This window comes from Symphalangus syndactylus, chromosome 5 (assembly GCF_028878055.3).
Source record: "Symphalangus syndactylus isolate Jambi chromosome 5, NHGRI_mSymSyn1-v2.1_pri, whole genome shotgun sequence".
Classification (NCBI taxonomy): Eukaryota; Metazoa; Chordata; class Mammalia; order Primates; family Hylobatidae; genus Symphalangus; species Symphalangus syndactylus.
This window is the reverse complement of record NC_072427.2, coordinates 85,186,409-85,205,729: the sequence shown is the minus strand read 5'-3', so window position 1 is coordinate 85,205,729 and position 19,321 is coordinate 85,186,409. Positions and strand designations below refer to the sequence as shown.

The 19,321-nt window shown below is 56.2% G+C and overlaps 1 protein-coding gene across 12 annotated transcripts in view; it reads left to right on the top strand.

Moving 5' to 3' along the window:
- COL18A1 (collagen type XVIII alpha 1 chain) overlaps positions 1-19,321 on the top strand; it is a 112,772-nt gene that overhangs the window by 59,265 nt on the left and 34,186 nt on the right. For 10 of the 12 annotated variants that reach the window (XM_063640472.1, XM_055279957.2, XM_063640474.1 and 7 more), the window contains 4 exons: positions 10,220-10,764; positions 16,038-16,124; positions 17,597-17,656; positions 18,434-18,563. In XM_063640472.1, coding sequence (XP_063496542.1) covers positions 10,220-10,764; positions 16,038-16,124; positions 17,597-17,656; positions 18,434-18,563 — 822 coding nt within the window. Of the gene's footprint in view, positions 1-9,343; positions 9,495-10,219; positions 10,765-16,037; positions 16,125-17,596; positions 17,657-18,433; positions 18,564-19,321 lie in introns of those variants that run through there. The other 2 variants (XM_063640473.1, XM_063640476.1) reach the window with 2 other exon arrangements.

The following is a 19,321-nucleotide window of genomic DNA, read 5'->3' as shown; positions in this document are numbered from 1 at the left end:
TTTGAAGTGCCATATGCGACATAGTATTCTAGCGGTAATCACCATGTGTATATTAGACCTCTAGAACTTTTCCTGCGTAACTGAAACTTTGTACCCTTTGACCAACAGTCACATTTCCTCTTCCCTGTGGGCTGGCCTCGGCTGTGCCCTGTTAGCATTCCCAGATAAACAAAAGCTGAGGGGGTTTTCACTAGACCTTCCCTGCAGGAAATGGTCCAGTAGTCCAACAGGTGAAATGAAAGGACACTACTCAGCAACAGTAAGTCAAGGAGGCCCCCGTTGCCTATGCACAGAGTGGGGTGGCAGCTGTGCCCCATTGCACCCCATTCTGTGCATGGGCACTGTCCATCCCAGCACCAGTCCCTACCCCTCATCAGATGGCCTGCATCATTAGGGTGGATGCCTGCTGGTCTCCTGGTGCCTCCCTGCAGGGCCCTTGTTTGTCCTGCATCTGCTGCAATGCTGAAGAGCACTCTGGAGCCAGGCTGCTGGGCCCCCCTCGAGGCTCCCTTCTTGCTGGCCACATCTGTGGCACACACACATATTTGTCCTTCCTAGACCTCAGCCCCTGACAACCACCATTCTACTCTGCTCCTATGAATGTGACCTCTTTAGATCCCACATATAAGTGAGATCATGCAGTATTTGCTTCTATGCCTGCCTTATTTCCTTTAGTTTAATATCCTCCAGGTTCATTGATAAAATGTGCAGTTACAAACCGTTGTTGCAATGCCAGCTTTTATAATTGCCTGTGTATTTACCTTTACTGAGATCTTCGTTTCTTCATGTGACTTACTGTTATTGACTAGTGTCCTTTCATTTCACCTGCTGGACTCCCTGGACCATTTCCTGCAGGGCAGGTCTAGTGGCAATTAACTCCCTTAGCTTTTGTTTATCTGGGAATGCCAATTTCTCCCTCACTTTTGAAGGACAGTTTTACTGGATATAGGACTCTTGGTGAACAGTTTTTTTTTTCTTTTAGTACATTGAATATATTGGTCCACTGCCTTTTGGCTTCCAAAGTTTCTGTGAGAAATCTGCTGATAATCTTATTAAGAAGCCCTTAGATGTAATCAGTTGCTTTTCTCTTGCTGCTTTCAAGATTCTCTCTCTGTTTTTGAAAGTTTGATCATAATGTAACTTGGTGTGAGTCTCTTTGAGTTCATCTTACTTGGAGTTCTCTGAGCTTCTTAACTATTCATATTCATGTCTCCCAACAAATCTGAGAAGTTTTCAGCCATTATTTCTTCAGATATTCTCTCTGCACCTTTCTTTTTCTCTTCTGGTTGCAGCTTCCACAGCATGCATGCTTCCTTGTCTCTTGATGGTGGCCACAAGCCCCTTAGGCTCTTTTCATCTTTCATTCATCTTTTGTCTTTGAAAATTTCCATTATCTTATCTTCAAGCTCATTGATTTATTATTCTGTCTGCTCAAATCACCTTCAGATTTCTCTAGTGATGTTTTCAATTTCAGCTGTTGTACTTTGCAGTTCTATAATTTCTTTCTGGTTTCTTTCAAGGTTTTTATATTGATATTTCCATTTTTTTCATACATCACTTTCTTGACTTTCTCCACACCTTCCTTTAGTTCTTTGAGCATCTTTAAGACAGTCATTTCAAAGTCTTTGTCTAGTAGATCTGCCATCAGGTCTTTTGCAGAGACAGCTTCTGTTGATTTATTTTTCTCCTTTGAATGTGCTATACTTTCTTATCGCTTGTGTGCCTTGTGATTTTGTGTTAAAAAGTGAACAATTTGAACTCAGTAATGTAGCTCTGGAAGTCAGTTTCACCCTTCACCAGCGTTCGCTTTTTTTTGTTGTTGTTACTTTTTAAAAAATGTTTTGTGTCTGTGCCAGAAATCTCCCTGAGGTGTGAACTTCAGGTCTTCTCGGGTCTTTTCTGAGCCTGTCCCTTTCCCTGGGTGTGTGCAGCCACTTTCTAATTTTCCTCTTACATGCTGCTGTTTTTCAATGTCCTGTTCTTTCATGTTTGGCTCCCAAAGGAGGAATAAGATAAAAATGAGGGAGAAAAAACAGTGCCAGCCCTCTAAATTCCCTTGAAGTCACTTCAGCTGGAAGGGGGAGCTTACAACAACAGAGGGAGAGTAAAACAATGGCCCCACCTCCCTGTCTGCACCTCTGTGATCCCAAGCAACCTGATCAGAGCACAGGTTCTCGATATCTGCAGGACAGGGTCCTTTTTGCCATCCTGTTTCTCACAAGCTGTGTGGCTGCTGCTGCAGGAACTCGTGCATGGCACCTGCTATGGGAATGGGGGTGGGGGATGGATGTGTGGCTGCTATTGTGCCAAGAGCTGGGGCTTATCTAAATTAACCACCCGTTACTGTCCAAGCCATCCTCTGGACATTGCAAGCTTTCAGTAGACTCCAGAGTTCCAAAAGAGTTCTAAGACAAATTCTGCCCGTGTGCTTGTTAATTAGGTGGGTGTTTTCCATCTGCCATTTCCCAGAGTACTCCAGAATCATTTTTGAACACGTTTCTTTCTGTCAAGAAATCAAGTCTTGGCCGGGGGCGGTGGCTCACGTCTGTAATCCCAGTACTTTGGGATGCCGAGGCGTGCAGATCGCCTGAGGTCGGTAGTTCGAGACCAGCCTGACCAACACGGAGAAACCCCATCTCTACTAAAAATACAAAATTAGCTGGGTGTGGTGGTGCATGCCTGTAATCCTAGCTACTCGGGAGGCTGAGGCAGGAGAATTGCTTGAACCCAGGAGGTGGAGGTTGTGGTGAGCTGAGATCGCGCCACTGTACTCCAGCCTGGGCAACAAGATCGAAACTCCATCTAAAAAAAAAAAGAAATCAAGTCTTGAGGCATCATCATTGTTATATCATGTGCAGGGGTCTAGCCTGGATGCCACCCAGCTACGCCAAGTGCAGAGAAAAACTCCCTATGGGCAGCATGGCTGAGTCCAGAGCTCAGAGGCTGGAGCTCTGAGAACTGGGCTGGAGCCAAACCGTGATGGAAGCCTCTAGCTCTCAGGAAGAGATAGACATCTGTGGGGGCAGAGTGACCACATTTCCAGGTTGCCCAGCCCTCGGGAGTGGCACAGTGCCTGGGCACTGGGGCAGAGGTGGATCCCGTAGTCCCTCGGTGGAAGCTCCAAAGCCTCCCGTTTTCATCTCTTCCTCTTCCCGGGATGGGATTTGGGGGATGAGGTCTTCCTGGTGGGCTGGAGTCTGTCCCAGAAGTCAGCAGCTCACCCTGGGGCCACAAGACCCTCTTAGATAGGGCAGCCCCTCGGCAAGACTCCAGCCGCACATGAGAGGGTGGAACAGAGCTCCTGAGTCCCACTCACCATGGCCACCTGCAGGGGTCAGATGGGGGCATCGTGTCCATCCCCACCATGGGTTTGCACCAATTTGCATATAGGTATGTAGCTTCCTATTGGTGACTGTAAGAAATTGCCGCAAATTCAGTGGCTTAAACCAGCACAGCTGTCTTACCTTTCAGTTCTGGAGGTCAGAGTCAAACCAGTTCACTGGGCTGAAACCAAGGTGTTGTCAGGGCTGGGTCCCTCTGGGGCTCTGGAGGAGAATCTGTTTTCTTGACTTTTCCAGCTTCTAGAGGCTGCCACTTCCCTTCGCTCAAAGCCCCTTCTTCCGCCTTCAAAGCCAGCAGTGTTGGACAAGTCCTCATGGTGCCATCTTTTGTCCTTCAATTTTAAGGCTTTGTGTGGTTAGATGTGGATCATCTCCCATCTCCAGGTCCACAGCCCGAGTCCCAGCTGCAGCATCCCCTTGCCATGTAAAATTACGCTTGTGGGTTCCAGCTGTTGTGTCGTGGACGTCCTTGGGGCCATGGCTCTGCCCACCACAGTTTGTCCATGTGCACGGCTGCACATGTGTACATATGCATGGGAGTCTTACTTTGCATAAATGGGATTGCCCTGTGTCTGAAAGTTCCTCTTTCCTTTATCCTGCATCTCAGGAGTCTCCATAACTCCAGGGAGATGCCCTGGCTCTTCGTGTGGTTCTGGTCTTTTCCTCAGCCCCTCCTGACTGAAGTACTCGCAGGTATTTCTGCTTCTCTGTATAACAGATGGCCCTGCAGACACCTGCTCAGCCTATCGGGCTCATTGTGCAGCCTCGCCTTTGTTTATCGGACACCAGCTGAGCTGCCCCGCGTGGGCCTGGCATGGGTTTTGGGTCAGCGCTGATGGTGGAGAGATTGGATGCTGTAAATATGTCCGAGTGTCAACAGGAAGTCTCCACCCGGGGACAGGGGCCCGTTTCTTAGGTTGTTTTTAGCCCTTCCGTGGGGCTCTGCAGCTTTGGGAGTTGGTGGAGGTGTTTGTTCTGAGGCCGTTTTTCTTTGATGCCAAGATGTCCCCCCGGGCACTTCACTGTGTAAGTGCTACAGTGTGATGGAGTGATGATGGTGGCGCATTGAAACCCCCCAGGGGAATTCACTGTGTAAGTGCTATGGTGTGATGGAGTGATGATGGTGGTGTGCTGATGTCCCCAGGGGAATTCACTGTGTAAGTGCTATGGTGTGATGGAGTGATGATGGTGGTATGTTGATGTCCCCGGGGGAATTCACTGTGTAAGTGCTATGGTGTGATGGAGTGATGATGGTGGTACGTTGATGTCCCCGGGGGAATTCACTACGTCAGTGCTATGGTGTGATGGAGTGATGATGGTGGCGCGTTGATGTCCCCGGGGGAATTCACTACGTCAGTGTTACGGTGTGATGGAGCGATGATGGTGGCACGTTGATGTCCCTGGGGGAATTCACTGTGTAAGTGCTATGGTGTGATGGAGTGATGATGGTGGTATGTTGATGTCCCTGGGGGAATTCACTGTGTAAGTGCTACGGTGTGATGGAGTGATGATGGTGGTATGTTGATGTCCCCGGGGGAATTCACTGTGTAAGTGCTATGGTGTGATGGAGTGATGATGGTGGCACGTTGATGTCCCTGGGGGAATTCACTGTGTAAGTGCTATGGTGTGATGGAGTGATGATGGTGGTATGTTGATGTCCCCGGGGGAATTCACTGTGTAAGTGCTATGGTGTGATGGAGTGATGATGGTGGTACGTTGATGTCCCCGGGGGAATTCACTACGTCAGTGCTATGGTGTGATGGAGTGATGATGGTGGCGCGTTGATGTCCCTGGGGGAATTCACTGTGTAAGTGCTATGGTGTGATGGAGCGATGATGGTGGTATGTTGATGTCCCCGGGGGAATTCACTGTGTAAGTGCTATGGTGTGATGGAGTGATGATGGTGGCGCATTGAAACCCCCCAGGGGAATTCACTGTGTAAGTGCTACGGTGTGATGGAGTGATGATGGTGGTGCGTTGATGTCCCCGGGGGAATTCACTGTGTAAGTGCTATGGTGTGATGGAGCGATGATGGTGGTATGTTGATGTCCCTGGGGGAATTCACTGTGTAAGTGCTATGGTGTGATGGAGCAATGATGGTGGTATGTTGATGTCCCCGGGGGAATTCACTGTGTAAGTGCTATGGTGTGATGGAGTGATGATGGTGGTATGTTGATGTCCCCAGGGGAATTCACTGTGTAAGTGCTACGGTGTGATGGAGTGATGATGGTGGTGCGTTGATGTCCCTGGGGGAATTCACTGTGTAAGTGCTATGGTGTGATGGAGTGATGATGGTGGTATGTTGATGTCCCTGGGGGAATTCACTGTGTAAGTGCTATGGTGTGATGGAGTGATGATGGTGGTACGTTGATGTCCCCGGGGGAATTCACTACGTCAGTGTTATGGTGTGATGGAGTGATGATGGTGGTATGTTGATGTCCCCAGGGGAATTCACTGTGTAAGTGCTATGGTGTGATGGAGTGATGATGGTGGTGCGTTGATGTCCCCGGGGGAATTCACTACGTCAGTGTTATGGTGTGATGGAGTGATGATGGTGGTATGTTGATGTCCCCAGGGGAATTCACTGTGTAAGTGCTATGGTGTGATGGAGCGATGATGGTGGTATGTTGATGTCCCTGGGGGAATTCACTGTGTAAGTGCTATGGTGTGATGGAGCGATGATGGTGGTACGTTGATGTCCCCGGGGGAATTCACTACGTCAGTGCTATGGTGTGATGGAGTGATGATGGTGGCGCGCTCTTCAAGCTCTGGATCAGGTTCCGGAAGCTCTGTGTGAGTCTTACTGAGGTGGTTATTTTCTCTTTTCCCAGGAAAGTGGGCTGAGAGAGGAGCCTTAGGGTCTGTCACTGGGAGCGACTCCCTTGCCTGTAGGTGCACAGCGGTTACCGGCTCGGTAGACCCCACAGGGCTGTCAGTGCATGTCGTCCCCTCTGTCCGCCAAATGGCTCTGGCTTGTGTTCAGGTCTGTTTGGCCCACGTTAGTGTTGCGGTGCTCACTTTCACAGCCATTGACCTGCTGGTTTTCCATTAGCCTTTGGTGTTATTTTAGCTAAGGTTTTTGACAAGGTGGAGCTGGGGTTTTCTTGCTGCCACTGTTTTTCATCCACTTGTTTGTCTTGGGCCCACCAGTGTGGTCTGTGTGTCCTGTGCCCCGGGCGCCGAGACCGCCAGCTCGCTGGCACCTCCCCTGCTCTCTCGTGTCACTGTGGTCACTGATGGGAACTTCTGGCTTTTGTCCTTCTGCCTCTTCTGGATCGGTTGTGACCTCTTTGTTTAACGAGAGCCCTGCACGTGTGTGCTGGAAAGGGCGGCTCCCAGGGTCTCTGAAAGCTGTCACAGAACCACTGATGCGGCCTCCACTTGCTGGCGTGGACCTGGGCAGCCGTGCACGTGCCACACAGAGCTCCAGGGCACTTGGTCCTGGGAGTCACAGGGCAGCTTTTGTGGCTGCACCCCGAGGTGTCAGCTACCGTGATGTGGATGCTGTGGGTTTTTGGGCTCTGAGGCCATGCTCTGGGGATGCCACAGCCCACCTGCCCTTGGCCCTCGTGGGCCCCACAGCTGCTGCGTGCGTGGATTTCTGAACAGGCCCAGGTGGAGCTGAAGGACAGGCTGTGCTGGCTTCCCTGGCCTGAGGGAAACGTCCTGTCTCAGCCATTTTCTCTTAGGGCACCCATGGGATTGCTTTGATTTCCACTTTGCATCAAACCCTGTGTCTCGGAAGCTCTTGGGCCTCCGAGTGCTGAATTGGACATTGCCTGAGCAACATGAAACCCACCTGGCTGGGCTTGGCTCCCCCGACTCGGCTCACTCCGTGGGGGCAGGAGCAGCCTTGGCTCTGCAGAACCTGGGGGGGCTGTGCGGGAGGACGGGGGGCTGGCCAGGCAGCCTTGGATCTTGTCCTCAGGAGCCCTTCAAAGGGCGGCAGAGACTCCAGGCCCTGTGCCCCAAGGAGTCAGGCTGGGCTGGTTCTGGGGAGTGGCGGGAGCACCTGGTGCTGAGCACAGGTGGGCGTCCTTGGAGTGCACGTGTCTGAGGGTCTCTGAGGGGTCTGCCCTTTTCTTCGGGGCCACGGTGGCCGTGAGGGATGCAGGACATTGGGGATGGCCCTCGAGGACTGGCCCAGCTGGAGCCCACTCCCTTGTGGGTGAACCCCCCTCTTGGTGGAGAGCCCAGTTTGGGGAGAAGGGAGGGGCTTATCCTGGGAGGTGTCAGACAAAGCCGAGGATGGGACTCACAAGAGACCCCCAGTCAGGCCGTGTCAGAGTGAGGCTGGGAGTGAGGGTCCTGGAAAGTCCGGCTTCTGGGAGAGGGCGCTTTGGCTCAGAGGCTGCCGCTGCAGAAGGGATGGGCATCCCCGGCCCCCTAAGATAAGGGACCCAAGGGGAGGGGCGGGGACGTTCCACACTGGAGTGAGAACAGCGGAGAGTCCCAGCCAGAGGTCCCCGCTGCTCTCCTGCGGGGAGGATGTTGGCTGCGCTGTTTGTCCTGGGCATGTTTAAAGGGGCCTCTGTTAACACACACAGGCCTCCAGAACCATCCACACTTCTGGCTGGCCTGATTCCTGAGGGGGAAATGGTCTTTGAAGAAGCAAGCGCCTTGATCCAAAGGGAGGTGGCCCAGGAGGAGGGGGCCGTCCTACTGCACCCAGGAAGGCTGAGCTCTCACACCCGGGAAGGCTGAGCTCTCAAAATGGGGTTCAGGCATTTGCTGTTTGATTCCAGGACATCTGAGACAGCTGGGCCCGTACCTCAGGGAGTGGAGGCTGCGCCATTCTCTGCCCATCCAGCATCTTAGGGCCGGGCGTTTGGAAGCTGACTTCTGAAGGGAGCCCCCAGGAGCTTCGTGGAGAGGAGACGGGACAGCTTTGGAAAGGGCTTTGCTGTCACTGGGGTCCCTGGGGCCGCCGGCGTAGCGTGCTGGTGCCTTCCAGCCCAGGAAGGTGGCAGCTGCTGCATCTTGCTTTCCCAATCAATGACAGAATGTTCTAGGAAGGGTGGCGGGAGGTTTCTCCAAGGTGAACTCGGGAGCAGCTGGGCGGCTGCCAGGGCCTCTGGCCCCCAGGCCGAGAGTCCTGTTTCCTGATCTTAGCACAGCCCCAGTGTGGACATGTGGGGCCAGGGCACTTCTTATAAGAAAAAGGATCATTGTAACAGCTGCCATCTGGATGGATGGCGGCCTCTGTCTGAGGGGGACGTGACCGCTGGCCCCCAGAGCCCAGGCTCAGCCCGTTGGGACCCCTCTGCCCCTAGCCTCGGAGTGCAGGCACTGGGCCAGGCTGTTGTCCACAGAGCCCATTGTCCACTCTGCGCCCAGCCCTTCTTCCAGTTGGCATGAGGGTGGGGCCCACAGGGAGTCCAGGCCGCCACACCGCCTCATGCTGGAGTCAGGGCCTCGTGGGGCAGCGATGGCGCTGGAGGTGCCCACGGCGTGTGCCAGGGGCCGGGGGAGTCTGCACTCTTGTTTCCGTTGGTTCTGTGTTCTGTGAGCTCTTCGGAGGTGCTGCTTCCCTCGTGATGTCCAGGCTGAGCACTTCTTCCCTCGTGTCCTGTCCCAGGTCAGCCTAGCCCGGCCACAGGGCCATCAGCTCCCCACCCCACAGGTACATGCACACGTGCACAGGCGCTCGCCCCCGCCTTCCTCAGGACGCCTAGGCTTCAGTAGCCCCTTCCTACAGGAGCACCCAACCAGGAGTCAGCCCGCCGCACAAGCGTCCCAGAGTAACCGTTACACTCTTGGAAGCCGACCATATCCAGCCTGTCCGGGGTCTCAGGGTCTCCGGACTAGGGCCTTGGGGCAAGTCCCTGGCCCAGACTGTGGCTGCAAAGCCCGGGCTCTGCCAGGCATGGCAGGTGTGCTGGGAAGTCACTCTGAGCAGGGTCTGCCCTTCAGTGGGTGCTGCCCTCCTCCCGTGGGCAGGAAACAAGGTGTGAGAACTCCGGGCACCGGGGCTGCGTCCTGGCGTAGGCCCCCTGGGAGAGGGATGGACAGGGCTCCTTCTGACCCTGGGCTGCTGAGTTGAAGTGAGGTCAAGCTCCGCCTGGGCAGGAATGAGAAGAGTGAGTCACCCGGCGCTGTGGGGCATTTGCACGGAGCAGCGGGGCTGGTGGGGAGACTGTGGCACATTGGCAGGTATGTCAGGCATGCAGCCCCTCCAAGGGGTGATTGTGGCCCCGAGGGGAATCAGCATGGAGGGTGGGGAGACACAGCTTGTCCTTGCCACATGAGGCACCTGGCCCAGCGGGTGAGCCGGCGCCCCTGACAGCGCTGGGTGAAATCCCGCACCGTGTCCTCAGATGCCATGCAGAGCCTCAGCTGAGGCAGCCGCTCTGGGTGAGGCCCCGTAGCCAAGGCTTCGAAGAACATTGGGGTGTGGAGTCAGCCTGCCTCCCTCCCCTGCGGTGGAGCAGTGGCTTCACAGTGGAGGCCAGGCTGGGGTGCTCCAGCAGGGTCAGAGTGGGCGGGCGGGACACAGGGCTGAGCGGGAAGTCTGCCAGCCCCAGCCCCTCACAGCTCCTTGCTCCAGCGGGGGTGTCGGCCAGTCCCTGGCCCCTTCTCCCCGCTGGCTGTGCCCATCCCTGCTCAAAGCACGGAACGGGGCCTGTGGACACCATGTCCCCTGCAGACAGGTTTCCGCATGGAGCACGCCCGTTTGGGAATGAGTGAACCAGGGTGGCCATTGGGTGGCTGATGGGTGGCTGAGCCCAGGGGATCAGGGCAGGCTGCCAGGCACGTGAAGAGCCCTCCCAGACTCAGTTTCCCCTTTCTGCCCCTGTCTGGCTGCCTCTCCAGGCCGTGTCGGTGGCCCCTGGTTCCATCCTGCACAGCCACCTCACCAGCTGTCTTTCTTTTTGCAGAGCGCGTCAGCGAGGAGGTGGGGCTGCTGCAGCTCCTTGGGGACCCCCCGCCCCAGCAGGTCACCCAGACGGATGACCCCGACGTCGGGCTGGCCTACGTCTTTGGGCCAGATGCCAACAGTGGCCAAGTGGCCCGGTACCACTTCCCCAGCCTCTTCTTCCGCGACTTCTCACTGCTGTTCCACATCCGGCCAGCCACAGAGGGCCCAGGGGTGCTGTTTGCCATCACGGACTCGGCGCAGGCCGTGGTCTTGCTGGGCGTGAAGCTCTCTGGAGTGCAGGACGGGCACCAGGACATCTCCCTGCTGTACACGGAACCAGGTGCAGGCCAGACCCACACAGCCGCCAGCTTCCGGCTCCCCGCCTTCATCGGCCAGTGGACACACTTAGCACTCAGCGTGGAGGGTGGCTATGTGGCCCTCTACGTGGACTGTGAGGAGTTCCAGAGAATGCCGCTTGCTCGGTCCTCACGGGGCCTGGAGCTGGAGCCTGGCGCCGGGCTCTTCGTGGCTCAGGCGGGAGGAGCGGACCCTGACAAGTTCCAGGTAGCCCCCACTGTGCCGTCGCTGGGGGACTGGAGCAGCCGGGGTGGGGTAGGGTGGGGGTGGCCACTGGGACAGGGGTGGAGCTGTGGCTGGAAGAGGAGAGCCCCCATCCCAGCTGTGGTCAGCCCTGGCCTCCGGCGCAGGCCTCCCGGGTTCTTGGCCGGCCTGGCTGGGGTGGCATTCACTTTCTTGGCTCTCTGGCTCCTGCGCCCCCAGGAAGGGTCGCCCTGGGCTTCCATGGTTTCTCTGAGACCCCGAGGCCCAGCCCAGGAGGGCCCCCTTTGAACGACTTTGTAACTAGACATCCACTCCAGCCGTGACCCCGTGACCCAGAGACACCCCCAGGCCTGTGCCAAGCCCCGTGGTGAAGTGGGGCTCCTGGCCTCTGACTGGCCGGTCGGGTGAGTGGGGACCGAGTCCAGGCCCAGCCACACGCCTCGTGGCCCCATGCAGAATGAAAGTTGGGGTCCTTGTTAAAAACGATGAATGATCCAAAGCTGGCGGCAGCAGGGTGTTGATCCCAGCAGGGTTCTCTTGTGGTAGCTGCACACCCGCTGGGACCAGGGGCTCAGGGCGGCCCTGCAGGTCAGCACCTTTAACAAAGAGTGCAGCAACCCCAGGCCTGTGAGACTCCACTTTGGAGCACGTGGTGGGAGTCCCCCAGCGGTGAACGCACGTGGCCGTCTCCACCTGAGTCTCTGGGAAGTCCCTCCAGTGGACCTTCATTTCTTGGGGTTGGGGGAGCAGACAGATCTCTAAACCCATGTGGGGTCTGTGTCCAAAGCCCCTGCATTTCTGGGAACCTTTGGCTGGGAACAGCCACGTGGGTGACCTCAGCTGGCACTGTCTCACAAGTCCCTGAATTCTAATATTCAAGCTGGCCTGCAGCTGGGACGCCCCTGCCCTGGCAGGCCACAGGGGACAGAAGGTTAATTATTGCCCAGACAAGGGCTGTTTGTTTGAAGTTGTTTTAAGTCCTGGTGTCCGGGGGTTCTGAAAGCTGACCTTTCACCTTTGGCAGGAACTTTTAACCCTCAGAGCTCAGGAGCTGCTAGGACATTGACACCAAACTGGTCCTCTTTGTTTTCCTCTTGGTCACAAACACGATTACCGGGAAAGAAGTCAGAGTCATCCCTCCAGTGAGAGGCAACTTGGTGTGTGAATCCCCAGCCATTTCTTGGTGGAATAAAGTTGCCCACAAGTGCCGTACGTCTTTAACACTGTTAGGAAAAGCGGCTAAGTGCCCAGAGCTCGGTACGTGGGTGCACAGCTGTGCCCCAATGGCGCTAAGGAGAGCCAGGCTGCCGCCCTGCGGTAAGGGCCTCCTCATCAGCGAAGTCCCATGTGTAGGAAAAGGGGGTCTGGGTGTTTAATTCTGCGTTTCTCGGACTGTTAGTGAAGACAGACTTTCATTTTGTCCCTTGTTTATTGTCTGTTTGTATTTCTTCCTTTGTGACTGACCGGTTTATGTTCTTTGTGGTTTTCAATGGGCCCAACTCTCAGTGATTTATACAAACTCCTTATATATAAAACAAACCGCTCTTTGGTTTTGCATGCTGCAGATTTTATTTCTACCTTGTCATTTGCCTTTTTACCTTGTCTTTTTTTGGACCATTGGGATTGGATGTGTGGGTTTTTTTGTGTTTTTTTTTTTTTTTTTTAGATGGAGTCTCGCTCTGTTGCCCAGGCTGGAGGGCAATGGGGTGATCTTGGCTCACTGCAACCTCTGCCTCCCAGGTTCATGCAATTCTCCTGCCTCAGCCTCCCAGGTAGCTGGGATTACAGGCACGTGCCACCATGCCTGGCTAATTTTTGTATTTTTAGTAGAGATGGGGTTTCACCATATTGGTCAGGCTGGTCTCGAACTCCCGACCTCAGGTGATCCACCCGCCTCAGCCTCTCAAAATGCTGGGATTGGCCGGGCGCGGCGGCTCACGCTTGTAATCCCAGCACTTTGGGAGGCCAAGGCGGGCAGATCACAAGGTCAGGAGATCGAGACCACGGTGAAACCCCGTCTCTACTAAAAATACAAAAAACTAGCCGGGCGTGGTGGCGGGCGCCTGTAGTCCCAGCTACTTGGAGAGGCTGAGGCAGGAGAATGGCGTGAACCTGGGAGGCGGAGCTTGCAGTGAGCCGAGATTGCGCCACTGCACTCCAGCCTGGGTGACAGAGCGAGACTCCGTCTCAAGGAAAAAAAAAAAAAAGTGCTGGGATTACAGGCATGAGCCACTGTACCCGGCTGGGATTTGATGTGTTTATGTGGTTAAATCTGGCCTGGAGAAGACACCATGACTTACAACAGCCCAGTAAAACCTTGGAAGGTCAGAGCTGGAACGGGAGGGAGCTAGAGGGCCCTGGGTCTGGCCCTGGGCTGGGACCCTGCTGGGCGTGGGTGGCGTGCTGCAGGCCGTGTGCTTCTGGGCGTGGGTGGCGCGCTGCAGGCCGTGTGCTCCTGGGCGTGGGTGGCGCGCTGCAGGCCGTGTGCTCCTGGGCGTGGGTGGCGCGCTGCAGGCCGTGTGCTCCTGGGCGTGGGTGGCGCGCTGCAGGCCGTGTGCTCCTGGGTGTGGGTGGCACGCTGCAGGCCGTGTGCTGAGGGCTGTGTTGATTGATGTCTGTGTCAGGTCCCTGCAGGCCTCAGGTGTCAGGAACTTTGTCTTTGGGTCTTAGATGAGATTCCAGCTGGGAAGAGGAGAAGCACGCTTGTGTGGTAGAGAAGAAGACAGAATTGTTCAGCACAAGATTTTCTCAGACTTCTGAATTGAGATACTTGGGAAAGAAACATTCAAGTTGTGTGACTCATAATTTTTGGCAGGAGCAAGCACAGAGCTTTGGGAGCAGGGAGGAAACCGAGGCTTCCTCCTCAGCCTCTCCACAAGGCTGCATCGGCCCCGGCGCTGCCACAGATGGTGCCTGGGACCCCCGGCCGCAGCTGGGTCCAACAGAGCCCTCCGGAGCATTGTGTTCCTCGTCGTAAGAGTCCTTGGGCATTGTTGGTCTTTTCAGGTTCACTTTCTTGAGTCGGGTTTGTCAGTGGCCGTCTCCCGGGAAATCATGCACCCCCCAGCTGCTGCTGTTGCCTTGAATGTCATTTCCAGCTGTGTCCTGATTTCCAGGGCGCTGAGGCTGCAGCGTGTCAGGAAGCATTTTACATGCTCTTCCCTCACGGAATTCCTGTGATCTCTGTTTAGGGTGTCTCCAGATTTCATAACTTTCAGTCCTAAGTCCTTTAAATATTTGCAATGGGCCTGTGGCTTTTGCACTAGTGCCTCCTGCCCCACCCCTGGAGCCAGTGGCTGCCACGGGCTCAGAGCTTCTCTGCCCTCTGTAGCCGCCCCCCACCCAGGCACCCTGTAGCCCCATGCAGGAGGCATCGGCCCCTCTGGGGCACCCTCAGGAGAGTGCTGTAGCCACCTGTCGGGGCGTCAGGGCCTCACGGGCCCCTCTGGACAGTGCATGTCTGTGTGGGGATCGGGTGTCAGGAATGCCCAGTCCCTCCCCGACACCAAGACCACCCAAGATGCACCCCCCGCCCGGGCTGCCCCATTGGAGAAGTGCAGTTTTTTGTTTGTTTGTTTTTGAGATGGAGTCTCGCTCTGTCGCCCAGGCTGTAGTGTAGTGGCGCGATCTCGGCTCACTGCAAGCTCTGCCTCCCTGGGTTCACGCCATTCTCCTGCCTCAGCCTCCCGAGTAGCTGGGACTGCAGGCGCCCGCCACCACACCCGGCTAATTTTTTGTATTATTAGTAGAGATGGGGTTTCACCGTGGTCTCAATCTCCTGACCTCGTGATCCACCCATCTTGGCCTCCCAAAGTGCTGGGATTACAGGCGTGAGCCACCGCACCCGGCCAAAGCACAGTTCTCTAGAACTCAACCCCAGCTCCTCCCCGGGCCTGACCTGGGGGCTCTTGAATGTGAAGGTTCAGCTGCTAGGCTGCTGTCCCGCCCCCACGCTGTAGGTCCTGGTGGACGGTGGACCCTGGAGCCCACGGTGCTGCTCCTGGCCAACCCGGGGGCACTGTGGGCAATGCCCTCCCCTGCAGTGTGACGCTGAGAACCACCGGTGCGCTCCGTGACGCTGAGAGCCACCGGTGTGCTCCCTGACACTGAGAGCCGCCAGTGCGCTCTGTGACGCTGAGAGCTGCTGGTGCGTTCTCTGGGAAACCTGTGCACACCCAGGGGGCCCACGGGGTCCACACCCCCCCATGCATGAGCCCACACACGCGTGCATACATGATTTCATGTTTGCACACATGTGTCCATGCAGATGCATGCTCTCACGCACATGTGCCCACACACTCAGCACTCACACTCCATCCTGCAGGCTCAGGCCCCACTCCTGAGCCACCTGCCTGGGCCTTGGGGGCCCAGCCGGTGTGGGGAGCCCCAGGCTCCAGCTGGCCTCGCTTGGCTCTGAAATCTAGGCCAGGATGCAGAACCTGCAGTGCGGCCAGTGGAGCCCCTGGTACTGTGTGCGGCCCCCACCTGGCGGCCCCTTTTCCTGCCAAAGCCCCTCCCAGTGTCCTCTCCCCCGGGGCGAGCTGCTTGCTTGAGGCTTAGGACGTTGCGCCCTCCTGTGTCCCTGCCCAGCGTCCTTGGCCTGCGTCTCACGAGGCACCGCTGGCCACGCCAGGGCCCCAGAGGGCAGGGGCAGGCACCCTGGCACTCAGCCCAGGACTGAGGATACCGGAGGGAGCGGTGGGTGGGTGGGTGAGTGAGAGATTGGCTCCGGACGGAATGGGCACAGAGATCCAGGAAACTCCCCCACATCTGCGGCGTTTCTGTCCTTGGCTTCTGGGTTTTGTTTTTTATGAAAAGGTGAAGTTCAAAGAAAGCAAAGCCGTGGTGCTGCCTTGATTGGTCCGAGTCGGGAGATGAGGCCGCCTGGTGCTTGTGTAAAGCTCCTAGGACTTGGGGTTGGGGGACTTGACCTGCAGCCCCTCGAATCTGCCCGTCTCCCAGGCCTTGGATCGAGCCACACCCGCTGTGGTTCTAAACCCGCAGCCCATCAGCCGCCTCAGATGAGCCGAGTCTGAGGAAGCAGCCTCCGCCCAGCCAGGTGCTTTCCAGACGACAGCACCCAGGATGCCCCTGGGTCGCACCACGTCTTCCTACCATGAGGCATACCGCACCCCCAGGGAGGCTGCCCGAGACCCCTTCCTCTCTGAGACTCTGCTGCCCTCTGTGGGCCCCCCAAAATCTGGAGCTCAGGCAGTGCCGGGGTTGCCGCTGCCGCCTCAGGACTGCTGGTGACCCCTTTCTCTGTCTGCATTTAGGGGATGATCGCTGAGCTGAAGGTGCGCGGGGACCCCCAGGTGAGCCCCATGCACTGCCTGGACGAGGAAGGCGATGACTCAGATGGGGTGAGTGACATCTGGGGCCCGGGCGGGGTCTGCCCTCAATCCCTGGCACGCGGAGTTGAGGGCCAAGGTCTATGACAGGAAAAGTCCCAAAATACACCACTTGGGGCACTGGGAAGCTGCAATACCATTTCTGTGCTCTCCTGTAGCACCTCAGAGCCCTTCTTTGCCCTGAACTTTCCCGTAAAAACAAATACAAAGCATAATATAAACACGAGAAACCACCCTCCATGGCAGCTGGTGAGACAGAGGATGTGAGGCAGCTCAGCAAAGTGTGTGTGTGTGTCTGTGTCTGTGTGGTGTGTCTCTGTGTCTTGTGTGGTGTGTGTGTCGTGTGTCTGTCTTGTGTGTTGTGTATGTGTGGTGTGTCTGTCTTGTGTGTTGTGTGTGTGTGTTGTGTGTCTCTGTGTGGTGTGTCTGTCTTGTGTGTCGTGTGTGTCTGTGGTGTGTCTCTGTGTGTGTGGTGTGTCTCTGGTGTGTCTGTCTTGTGTGTTGTGTGTGGATGTGTGCATGTTTATGTGTTTTTGTGTGTTTCTGCGTGGTGTGTGTCTCTGTCTTGTGTGTTGTGTCTGCATGTCTGCATGGTGCGTGTGTCTCTGTGTCTGTGTGTTGTGTAGCGTGTGTGTTGGTGGGGTGTGTGGAATCACGTGGTACCCAACGGGAGACTCCGCCAGCCCCAGGTGTGAGGAATAGGAGGGAAGTCTCACTCAGGGGCCCAGATCACAACGTGCCCCAGGTGGACATGGACCCACAGCGTTGCTCCTGGGTGGCGCGGGCAGGAGACACCGTGGCTGGGCTGTGGGCAGCGTGTGCACATCCATGTTACTTTCATGTTTTTTCTATATTTTGCCCGATAAGTCCATTGTTTTTGCCTGGAACATGTCAGAAGATGCCAGATTGTTCACATGGCGGCCATGACAAGGCTGTGCCCTGGTACAGCTTGCTGGGTGCTGGGGGTCGCCGAGGCGCCGCACCCCTCCCCTGGCCTGTCTTGCCCTCAGGGGTCAGTAGTGGTCCCTGAGGATGTTTCTTCTCCGGGTTTTCATGAAGTTTAAAACGTCCCGCCGCCTTGGCACGTGTTCGGCCCAGGCCTGGGCCCAGCGGGCCCTGCGCTGGGGAAACCTGTGCGGGCAGCATCTGTGGTGCAGCCTCCTCCAGGGCAGGGCTCCGGCCGGAAGAGAGGAGCGCATTCCCCCTCCCACCTCCGCATGTCTGACCACCGGCCGGGGCAGGTTCAGAAGCGTCACTGTCCTCGACCCGATTGGACATGACTTACTGAAGCTCAGATGGTGCCTGGGCAGGGAAGGCCAGTGTGCCCACCCCAATAGCCCCTCCAAGAGCACCAGAGAGGGCTGGACGAGGCGAGAGGGGGCCGGGAGGAGGCAAGAGCAGCCTCCTTTGCTTCCCAGGCCTGCTGGGCTCGGGGCCTGGCCTGGCTGTCATCTCTCCAGCCTTTCCCTTTTCAAACTCCTCAGGCATCCGGAGACTTTGGCAGCGGGCTTGGGGACGCCCGGGAGCTTCTCAGGGAGGAGATGGTGAGTAGCCGGACGGGGCCCAGCCCCGCCTGCAGGGTCCTGGGAGAGCCCCTCCTAGCAGTGGGGTGCACACGCAGGTGTGGCTCCAAGAGCTCTCTCTATGCCATGAAGACATATTCCTGGCTGGGAACAGGGATGCGGGATGCTGGGCTGGGCAGACGCTAGGCCCTGCCTGGCCGCTGCGTGTCTCTGGTGAGAGGATGTTCCTTTAAAACGAGGTCCTGCCCTGCACATTCCTTGGTCTTTGAGGCAACCTTGGCCTTCCGTCCGCCCCATCCCTCCGTTAGCTCGTGGGTGGCCACCAGGGAATGAACGGGTGTGTGAGTCTGACAACTAGGAGGAGAAGGCAGTGCAGGGAGCTTGCGGAAGGCTTTCCCCAGCTCGGGCCACCTGAGGAAACACAGGAGGGGCGGGGAGTGGGGAGGCCCCAGGACTGAGGCGCTTTCCGTTAGAGATGGGCATGGGAACGTGTTCCCTGCGGGGACCCTCTGCAGGTTCACGTCAGCTTCCCAGCATGGCCTGTCGGGCGCCAGGAGGCCTCTGTGGTGATGGCAGGTGCAGTCCTGCGTCCTGGGGAGCCAGGGAGCCCACAGGCGGCCACACCCCTGCGGCCCACAGAAGGAAGCCCCTTGCACACAGCCCTGGAGCGCCCTCCTGTTTCAGAGGATTTTTCTTTATCTTTCTTGCAATCTTAAGTATTTCATTTCACAAACCAAGCAAGTCTCCGCCGGGCATCTGCCGGCTGAATAACAGGCCACCTTCCCTCTCGTCCTCTAGGGCGCGGCCCTAAAACCCAGGCTCCCCACGCCACCCCCGGTCACCACTCCACCCTTGGCTGGAGGCAGCAGCATGGAAGATTCCAGAAGTGAAGGAATTGAGGAGCAGACCACGGTGGCTTCGTTAGGAGGTAAGCTCTTTTCTGGATGTGGGGTGTGTGTGGTGTGTAACATGCGTATTTGTGTGATGGTGAGGCATGTGTGTGATCTATGGTGTGTGTAGTGTGTGTTGTATATGGTCATGTGTGTGTAATATGTGGCACGTTTGTGTGAAATATGTGGCAGGTGTTTGATGTGTGGTGTGTGGTATGCATGTTTGTGACGTGTGTTTACGTGATGTGTGTGTAGCGTGTATGGTGCATGCATGTGGGTGTGATGTGTGCATAGTGTGATGTGTGCAGAATGGTGTGTGTATTGTGTGGTGTGTGTGTGGTGTGTGTGGTGTGTGGTGTACGTGTGGTGTGCAGTGCACGTTGTGTGTTGTATGTGGTGTGTATTGTGTGTGTGTGATGTGCATGTGTAATGTACATGTGTGTGATGTGTGTGTATTATGTGTAGTGTGTGTGTGTGTGTGAGGCAGGTGGGGAGATGCCAAGGCCCGGATGGTGGCTCTGGGTACAGGCTCTGGGTGTTCACTGTGCTTCTCTTGCAGGATTTCTGTTGGTTTTCATTTTTATTTTAATTAAAAGTTAAGAAGGAAAAACGAAAAGGGACAAAGCATGCTGGGTGATCAGAAGGCATTCTGGGGGGCCAGGATCTCTTGTAACAAATTCAGGAAGCATCTCCCAGGTTTCAGCTGTCATCGGCTTAGATGGCCAGACTGGCCTCACTGTTGATTTTAAATTCTGTCTCCCTGTTGCCTGTGCCTGGGAGCCAGAGCTCAGGGGAG